The sequence below is a fragment of the Carassius auratus genome, chromosome 34 (assembly GCF_003368295.1).
Source record: "Carassius auratus strain Wakin chromosome 34, ASM336829v1, whole genome shotgun sequence".
In the NCBI taxonomy this organism is placed as follows: domain Eukaryota; kingdom Metazoa; phylum Chordata; class Actinopteri; order Cypriniformes; family Cyprinidae; genus Carassius; species Carassius auratus.
This window is the reverse complement of record NC_039276.1, coordinates 5,416,070-5,425,218: the sequence shown is the minus strand read 5'-3', so window position 1 is coordinate 5,425,218 and position 9,149 is coordinate 5,416,070. Positions and strand designations below refer to the sequence as shown.

Here is a 9,149-nt window from a genome sequence, read left to right as displayed (position 1 = left end):
GACAAAGATTTACAAAAAAACAGTTTATTGAACTTTTTTGTGTTTTTTGATTAACTCACATGAAATATCCTTTGTCATTACAGGTTGTGATGGCTCACTGGGTTCACCAAAACCTGCCTTATTCTCTGCAGTTACACGGAATTCATATTCAGTTTCTTCTGACAGGCCTGAGACCTTACAACGTAGATCAGAAATGGTCTTTTTTGAAGCTCTGACCCATCTCATTCCTCTTCTCTCTTTTCTCTCAACACTATAGCCTCTAATGTCACTTCCTCCATCTACAATTGGTCTCTTCCAGGAAATTGTTACAGCATTTTTACTGACATTATCAATTTCTGGTTTTGATGGTGGCCCAGGAGGTCCTGCAAAAAAAAAAAAAAGTTAAAGTAGTTAAAAAAATAAATAAAAATATTCTCATATATGTGTGTGTGTGTGTGTGTGTCAGAGATAAAAAAAAAACTGTTGTGTTTTAAAATATGAAGTTAAACTTACCAAAACTATCAACCATTTTAACTGGTCCAGACTGTGTTGCATCACCAATACCATACTGATTGACTGCTGAAACACGGAATATGTATTCATTTCCCTTTATCAGCTTGCTGGCAACATAGCGGCAATCCATAACATCTTCAGCAAGCTTTGTCCAGAGAAGACGGCTGGTTTCTCTCTTTTCTAATGTATATGATTTGATAGTGCAGCCACCATCTTCTTCTGGTGGCAACCAAGTCAAAGTGCATTTTTCAGCAGAGACACTGCTGGCTTCAATAGGACCTGGAGGTCCAGGCACATCCAGGATTTTCACTTTGACTTTTTCTTCTTTGATACCAAATGGATTACTTGCGGTAATACTGTACTCCCCGGTGTTCTTTCGGCTGGCATACTTGATTGACAGTGTTGAAGATGTGGGAGTGCTTCTAATTTGGACAATATCTGAGGTCTTGAATTCTCTTCCACCCTTAGACCACACAGCTGTAGGAGGTGGTTTGCCAAGAATGCTTGATGCTGTGAGGACAATTGTTTCTCCAGCCCTCACAGTCACTCCATCCTTCATTTCAGGGTCAATTGTGATAGTTGGTGGTTCTGTAGAAAGTCATGTGATTATTATAAACATTGTAATGTTTACTGAGGGTTTGGTTAAGCAAAGACATTGACATTACAGTGTACAGCCTTACCATACTCATCTTTGCAGACAAGAGGCTCAGTTGTCTCTGAGGGAGCACTGATAGCTCCAGCTGCATTTTTAGCCCTTATTCTGAATTCATAAGTACAGCCTTCCTGTAGGTCTGTTACAGTGTATGCACAGCTTTGGACATTCACATGGTTGGCCTTCATCCAGGTCTTTCCAGGATGTTCTAATTTCTCTACAATATAGCCGGTTAGTTTGTGGCCACCATCATACTTGGGTGCAGACCAAATTAGTGTTACACTGTTTCTTGTGACACTGATCACATCAGGTTTACCAGGAGGATCTATAGAAAGAGATGATAATAATAATAATAACAAAAGTATTTTTGCAATCTCTTCCTGAGGAAAGGCACATCTTTAAAAAGCTGAAAGAAAGCATACTTAGACTCACCAATTGGATCAAGAGCAACATGTGATTCAGTTGTTTTGCTTGGCTTTCCAAGCCCAGTCACATTCATAGCTATGACCCTAAATTCATATTCCAGGCCTTCAACCAAACTGGTTACTCTGCATTCTTTCACTCTCAAAGGTGTCTTGTTGGCTCTCTTCCACATCAAGCTATTTCTATCTTTGAATTCCACGTAATATCCTATAAGCAAAATTAGTAGTAAAAAAAGTTTAGTTTTTACAAACTGCAAATAAACATAAATACAAATTTACAAATAAATGTAGTTAAGAAATGTTTACCTGTGATGGGTGAGCCTCCAGTATCTTTTGGATCAGACCATGTTAGGATAGCAGACTCATGACGAATGCTCACAACCTCAGGTGGTGCTGGAGCCCCTGGTGCATCTGGTGTGGGGATAAGTGAGTATTTGTTGTGAAGAAATGTTTTTAAATATCTTATTCATAAAATAAAAATATGTATTTGTGATTTCTTTAAATACTCACTGAATGGATGTTTAGCAACCACTGGGTCAGATTTGAGGAACTCTCCAAATCCATATTTATTTTCAGCACAAACTCTGAATATGTATTCTGTTCCATCATGAAGTCTTGTAACTCTCATAGAGTTCTTCTGAATTGCAGAAGCAACTGTGACCCACTTGTTGGCAGTAGAATGCCTCTTCTCCAAAATATAATTGGAAACTTCTGATCCACCATCATCTTTGGGTGGACCCCAATCTACAGTAATCGCTTCAGCTGTGATCTCATCGAATTTGATGGGTCCGGTGCAGATTCCAGGCTTTCCGACAACTTTAATGTCAATAGCCGATTCCTTTGTTCCAGCACTGTTTCTTAAAATAATAGTGAATTTGCCAGCATCACCTCTATTGCAATCACGAACCAGCAAGATAGTGTTTGTTGCTGTTGATTCAACTGAGATCCTGCCACTATCTGATAAAGTAACATCCCCCTTTTTCCATGTGACTGCAGGAGCTGGGATACCAATAATAGGGATATTAAGACGAACAGTGCTTCCTTCCTTAGCCACATAAGTAGAGTCTGGCAAACCTTTAAGATTACAATCTGGAAGGACTGTAAAAGGACAAGAAAAATAAAAATATGTTAATGGACACGATTGCATAACCACTAAGAAACAAATGCAATTACTAGGCAGACAAGGAGTTTTCAAAATGTGGGACATGCACTGCAGTTATTAAAAGCACAAAATCGTAAGAGAACTGAAATTATCCATTTCCCATGACCCATTGTTCTTGAACAGTCAAATACACAAAATGATGTGTCAAAATGTCTAATCATTCAAAAAAGAAAACAGGATGTGTATCAATATATTGGATCTGTGCATTGGGTATCACTGTCTTTTACGTAAAATAAACCCTGAGGTACAGTATACTATATGAATACCTATTTGATCTTTAGCCAAGACAGTGAGCTCAGATGATGGTCCTTCAGCTGTTTCATTAATGGCTTTGACTCTAAAGAAGTACTCCTTTCCTTCTTCAAGGTCAGTCATTGTGTACTGGGTGAGCTTAGACTTCATTAGCAACTTCCATTTGTCTTCCCCTTCACAGATCTCGAGAACATATGCAACAATATGGCTTCCACCATCACTGATTGGTTTCTTCCAGCCAAGAGTGCAAGAATTCTTGTTGATCTCTGAAGGTTTAAAATCTGTAACTGGTCCAGGTTGCTCTGGAATTGACATCAATATTAGAATTTTGCATAATCAACAGATTAACTATAAATGTATACTAAACGGCTACATTATCAAAGAAGTCTCACCTGAGGCTTTGACTGGTCCAGCTGTTTCACAACCCTCACCAATACCATATATATTTTCAGCTGAAACTCTGAAGCAGTACGCTTTTCCAGCTTCAAGATTAGTAATCCTGAAAGATGTCTTTGGACATTCAGGAGCAACACAGGTCCAAGCCTTTCTCTCAGCCAGACGTTTTTCAACAACATAGCTCTTAACAGGACTACCACCATCAATTAACGGAGCATCCCAAGTAATAGATACATGGTCCTTCGAGGTCTCCTTAACAATCAGATTGACTGGGGGTCCAGGTGTGTCTGTGTACATTTATAGACTGCAGTTAGATACAGTAAATAATACACCTCAAATGGCAATTTGCAAAGAGAAATAAATCTTACCTAGTACTTTGACAACAAGGGTATATGACTTGGTACCACTACTGTTTTCTAGAGTTAGGACATATTTGCCAGCATCATATCTGTTGATATCCTCACAATAAAGGAATGTATCCCATTCAGTTGTCTTGATCATAAGACCCTGTCTTTCTTTCAAGTTTGCATTGACCTTAGTCCATGTTGCCTTTGGAGCAGGACGCCCTCTCAGAGGAACATAAATTCTCATTGTGACTCCAGCGCGTAAAACTAATGCTTTTCTGAGATCTGCATCAAGTTCAGCCTCAGGGGCAACTAAGAAAATTACAATAAGAATAATGTTCAGTAATGTACAGAGACTGGAAATCAAAATTCAGTTATAGAGATATACTTACTTAGGATATCCTTTGCCATATGTTTTCCAGGAACTTCACTTGGCTCACCAAATCCAATCTTGTTTACAGCAGTAACACGGAACTGGTACTCAGTGTTATCTATAAGACCAGTAACATTAAATTTTGTTGCCTGGAGATTCTTTGGCACATTGCACTTGAGCCAGTCTTCTGCATCTGCTCTTTTGAACTCAACAAGATAGCCCAGAATTTCACATCCACCATCATAGGCGGGTTTGGTCCAGGACAAACTGATTGAACTGTGGGTAGAATCAACAACCTTTGGAAAAGCAGGCGGTCCAGGAGGATCTATAATGAAAACACAGAAATGCAGAGTCTAAATGCAAAAACGTATCTTTCTTTCTTTTTTTTTGGCCAAGTTTAATTGTTAATAGTCATTAAATACAGTATTCTTAGTACTTACACACTGGGTCTACTGCAAGAACACCAGCTGATGGATCACTTGGTTTGCCAAGACCAGCTTTATTGAGTGCAATGACTCTGAATTCATACTCTGTTCCCTCTGTGAGGCCTCCAGCTTTAATTGTCCTGTCAATAACTGGTTTTCTATTCACTTTAGCCCAATTGAGGTCTTGAGTTTCACGCTTCTCAACCATGTATCCGAGAATGGTGGCCTTGCCATCATCAGCAGGGGCCTTCCAACTAACAGTCATGTGATCCCTGGTGATATTGGTAATAACTGGAGGTTCACATGGTCCTGGGACATCTAAATTTTGAAAAATATATTTTTTATTCAAATTAATTTGGATTAAAACAACACTTACATTCAACACTTATATTCAAGAATAGAGATCACACAATAAATGGACTAGTTATAACGATAAATAGTGTCATCTGGGGGGTCATTAAACAATAGCACACACACACACACACACACAAACATTATTGCTCATCTAACAGGAAACAGTTCTCTTTCCAAACAAATTAACATATAATATTATATAATCTATTTAACAGCCAGTCTATGCAGCCAAAATCTACCTGTGTGGAACTTTTAACATTACATTATATGTAATGATCACTTATAGGTCAATCTCTATTACATATTAATGCATGAGAAAGAATAAAATGTTACCAAATGGATTCTTGGCAATCACAGAGTTAGTCACAATTGGGTCTCCAACACCGTACTTGTTCTCGGCACTGATGCGGAACTCATATTCATGACCTTCAATCAGTTTCTCCACAGAACAGTCTGTTATCTGACCACTGATGTTAGCGGTAACTTGCGCCCAGTTAGCTCTGCTTGTTTCTCGTTTGTCAACAATGTAATTTGTGATTTCAGAACCACCATCGGCAAGAGGTGGCTCCCACCTCAGTTTCACCCGGTCTGCAAAAACATGGCTTATCTTCACTGATGCTGGGGGTCCAGGTTTGTCTGCAGGAACAAAATTAAGCATGTCTCACAAAACAAATAAACTTTCTTAAATGTCTGAAGAGTAATACATGGTTAGTCCTTTTTTGGCATATTTTTGAATGTTAACTTACCTAGAACCTTCAATTTAATGTTGCCAGACTTTGCGCCACTTGGGTTCTCAGCAGTAATGGTGTACTCTCCAGATTCCTTTCTGGTCACAGAGAACAATTCCAAGCTGAAGCGATGCACCTTCTGAGTCATTTTCATACCTTCAGCCAATTTGAAAGGAACACCATCTTTCTTCCAAGTGACCTTTGGCATTGGTTTGCCAAAAACTTCAGCCTCAAGGGAGACATTTGCTCCAGCTTTGACAACAATTAAGTTCTTCATTTCAAGACTAATCTCAACTCTAGGTGGAACTGAAATAATACAAAGAGTGACATCAAATAAACTATATAAAGTCCATCAGTTAGTAAATAATTACATTATTGGTAGATCGCAGGACTTACCATGCTCTGCAATAACTGGGATAGTATCAGATTCCTCAGAGGGCAGACTGACATTAATTGCTGTCTTTGCAATTATTCTGAACTTGTATTGGACTCCCTCCTCAAGTCCAGGAACAATGTACTCTTCCTTTGGTACATTTTGACTGCTTGTGTTAACACGCACCCATTTGTCACCTGGAAGCTTCAGAGATTCAACATCATAACCAATGAGTTTACTACCACCATCATGTTTTGGACGGCTCCAGACAAGAGAGACAGAACTTCTGGTCACATCAAGAACTTGGGGTTTTCCAGGTGGATCTGAAAAAGAACATAAATCAAGCTTGTAGTGTTTTGATTTTATTTTGTATAAGGGATAGCAGCGGGTTTTCCCCCCAAAACATACCAACTGGACTTCTTGCAGTGATAAAATCTGTCTGCTTGCTTGGTTTGCCTTGTCCTGCCTTGTTGACAGCAGACACTCTGAATGTGTACTCCAGACCATCAATGAGGCCAAAGCATGTATATTCAGTTAAGCGAACAAGGACCTCATTTGCCTTGACCCACAGGAGGCTATTTCTTTCTTTGCGCTCAATGCAATATCCAGTGATGGGACTACCACCATCATTCACTGGTCTCTCCCATGACAGCACAACAGATTCCTTGTTGATTTTGTTGACACAACAGTTCATTGGCTCACTGGGTGGATCTGAAATTGTAATATTTGTATTAGTGTAAATAAAGCATAATCTCTTTGTGTGTCAGTGTTCAAATGTGTTTATATATGAGACTTACCAAATGGATGTCTAGCAATCATTTTCTCAGAGTAAATCGGTTCTGAAATGCCAAAACGATTTTCAGCACGGACACGGAAGCCATACTCTTTGCCAGGTGTAAGCTTTCCAATTCTGCAGCTGGTCTTGGTGCAAGATGCAGCTGTGACCCAATCACCTCTGCTCACATCACACTTCTCAACAATGTAGTTTGTGATGTTGCTGCCACCATCTTCAGCAGGTGAATCCCATGCAAGTGTGCAGGAATCCATGTCAAACTCAAGAATTTGTAGTGGACCCTGCGGAGGACCAGGGATGTCTAAAAACAAACACACAAACAAACAAAAAAGTAATTATAACTCAAAATATAATAACAACAATAATAACAATAATAAAACAAACTCACCCTGAATGATTATTCTGAGGATCTGGTTGACCTTCCCAGTGCTGTTTTCAGCGGACAGACTGTAATAACCACTATCCTTCCTTGTAACATTTTTGATCAAAAGTGAATTTGTGGTTGGGGTTTTTTGTATAAAGAGACGATCTGATGTAACTATGTCATCATTTCCCCTTTTCCATTTTGTGACTGGAGAAGGCTTCCCAGACACAAGAGCCTCAGCTATAAGTTTAGATCCTGCTCTTGCTGTAACCACATCAGACATGATGATCTTTGGTGCCACTATCAAAGAGATAAAACATTCAGAGTGTTATTCATAAAAAATACAGCGTGCATAAAAAAAAATAATAATAATGGGAGAGCACAACATCATTGTATACATACTTAGCTGTTCTTTGACCTCAAATATGCCTTCAGCTTCTCTTGCCAAACTGCATCCTATTTCGTTTCTTGCTGCAACCCTGAATCTGTACTTAGTGTTTTCTTTCAGTCCAGCTACAACAATTGTCAAGTCTTTTACAACAGAGTATAATGTCCACTTGTCCTCAGGTTGACCATCCTGCTGGTATTCAACAATGTAGCCATTAATTTTAGATCCACCATCTCTAAGTGGCTTCAGCCACCCTAGAGTTGCACTGTTTTTAGTAATTTCTAATATATCCATCTTCTTCGGAGGATCAGGCTCACCTTTGAAAGGTAAAAATAAACAAAATTAGTATCAATATAATATAATATAATATAATATAATAAATTATACTGTGTAAGGTGGACTTACTCTTGGGATCTGTAGCGAGGTAGGATTTAGGTGAGTCTTGAGGTAACCCAATGCCATACTTGTTAACTGCCATGACCCGGAAGTAGTATTCTATCCCTGGTGTCAGAGTTGTGATTTTGAAGCTTGTTTTCTTCAAGTCGTTTATGCAATTTGTCCATGTCTTCCTATCAACTTCACGCTTCTCAACAACATAATTTAAGATTGGGCTACCACCATCATTTTCTGGAGGCAACCATGCAAGCTGGCAGGATGTCTTGGTGATGTCAGTTGCCTCCAGTCCACCAACAGGACCAGGAGTATCTGTTGAAAAATTTCAGGAACTGGCTTACTGACAGTAGTTGGTAGTAAGTAAATGCAATGCTAATTTTAATTTTAAAATGCATTTTTACAAAAATGTTAGTTTACCTAAGACTTTAACACGAACAAATACAGCCTTTTCTCCAGAGGGGTTAGAAAGAGTCAAACAATATCTGCCAGAGTCTTCACGTGAGCACTCAGGAATCACAAGGAAGGTCATTGTATCAATCTGATCCACATGGCCCCTCCTAATGACATTGTCAACACCCATGCGCTTCCATGTCACTTTAGGTGCTGGTCTTCCTCTAATTGTTGCAAAAAGTCTGATAGGACACCCTGCTCTTACGCTAAGGCCTTTTCTTAAACCAGCATCAAGATCAATCTCCGGAGTTTCTGTTATGGAAAAAACAACAACAACAGAATAAGTGTAGTGAATTTCAAGGGCAACCATAACACTTTAAAACATGACACATCAAAACAAATACTTACCATGGATCTCCTTTGGTGATACAGCCTCCTTAAGATTTGCAGGACGGCCCATGCCAACTTGGTTTTGAGCAGACACTCGGAATTCATATTCCTGTCTCTCATCCAAGTTAATCATTGTAAATTCAGTTATGACTAGCTGTCCACCAGTATTACATTTCTTCCAGCCTTCCTCTGGATCTCTCTCTTGTTCACCTTCCATTTGCACCTTATCCCTCATTTCAACCAGATATCCAATAATTGGAGCACCACCATCGTACACAGGCTTCACCCATCCAAGTGTAATGGATGTCTTTGTGCTGTCAACTACTTTAAGGCTGCCAGGAGGTCCAGGGGGCTCTAAATGTCACATACAATGCCATGTTAGTTTAAAACAAATAAATACATCAATAAGATAAAAAATACACAAACCTGAATGAACAGATTATACAAAAATCATAACA

At 39.1% G+C, this 9,149-nt stretch overlaps 1 protein-coding gene across 50 annotated transcripts in view; it reads right to left on the bottom strand.

The window, feature by feature from the left end:
- ttn.2 (titin, tandem duplicate 2) overlaps positions 1-9,149 on the bottom strand; it is a 158,506-nt gene that overhangs the window by 43,619 nt on the left and 105,738 nt on the right. For all 50 annotated transcript variants that reach the window (XM_026218872.1, XM_026218879.1, XM_026218877.1 and 47 more), the window contains 21 exons: positions 8,710-9,045; positions 8,329-8,613; positions 7,924-8,223; positions 7,533-7,835; positions 7,155-7,430; positions 6,771-7,067; positions 6,382-6,684; positions 5,997-6,296; positions 5,619-5,906; positions 5,206-5,508; positions 4,534-4,836; positions 4,113-4,418; positions 3,745-4,032; positions 3,373-3,663; positions 2,995-3,282; positions 2,077-2,664; positions 1,873-1,977; positions 1,577-1,774; positions 1,173-1,469; positions 493-1,080; positions 60-362 (listed from right to left, as the gene is read on the bottom strand). In XM_026218872.1, coding sequence (XP_026074657.1) covers positions 60-362; positions 493-1,080; positions 1,173-1,469; positions 1,577-1,774; positions 1,873-1,977; positions 2,077-2,664; positions 2,995-3,282; positions 3,373-3,663; positions 3,745-4,032; positions 4,113-4,418; positions 4,534-4,836; positions 5,206-5,508; positions 5,619-5,906; positions 5,997-6,296; positions 6,382-6,684; positions 6,771-7,067; positions 7,155-7,430; positions 7,533-7,835; positions 7,924-8,223; positions 8,329-8,613; positions 8,710-9,045 — 6,546 coding nt within the window. The remainder of the gene's footprint in view (positions 1-59; positions 363-492; positions 1,081-1,172; positions 1,470-1,576; positions 1,775-1,872; positions 1,978-2,076; positions 2,665-2,994; positions 3,283-3,372; positions 3,664-3,744; positions 4,033-4,112; positions 4,419-4,533; positions 4,837-5,205; positions 5,509-5,618; positions 5,907-5,996; positions 6,297-6,381; positions 6,685-6,770; positions 7,068-7,154; positions 7,431-7,532; positions 7,836-7,923; positions 8,224-8,328; positions 8,614-8,709; positions 9,046-9,149) is intronic.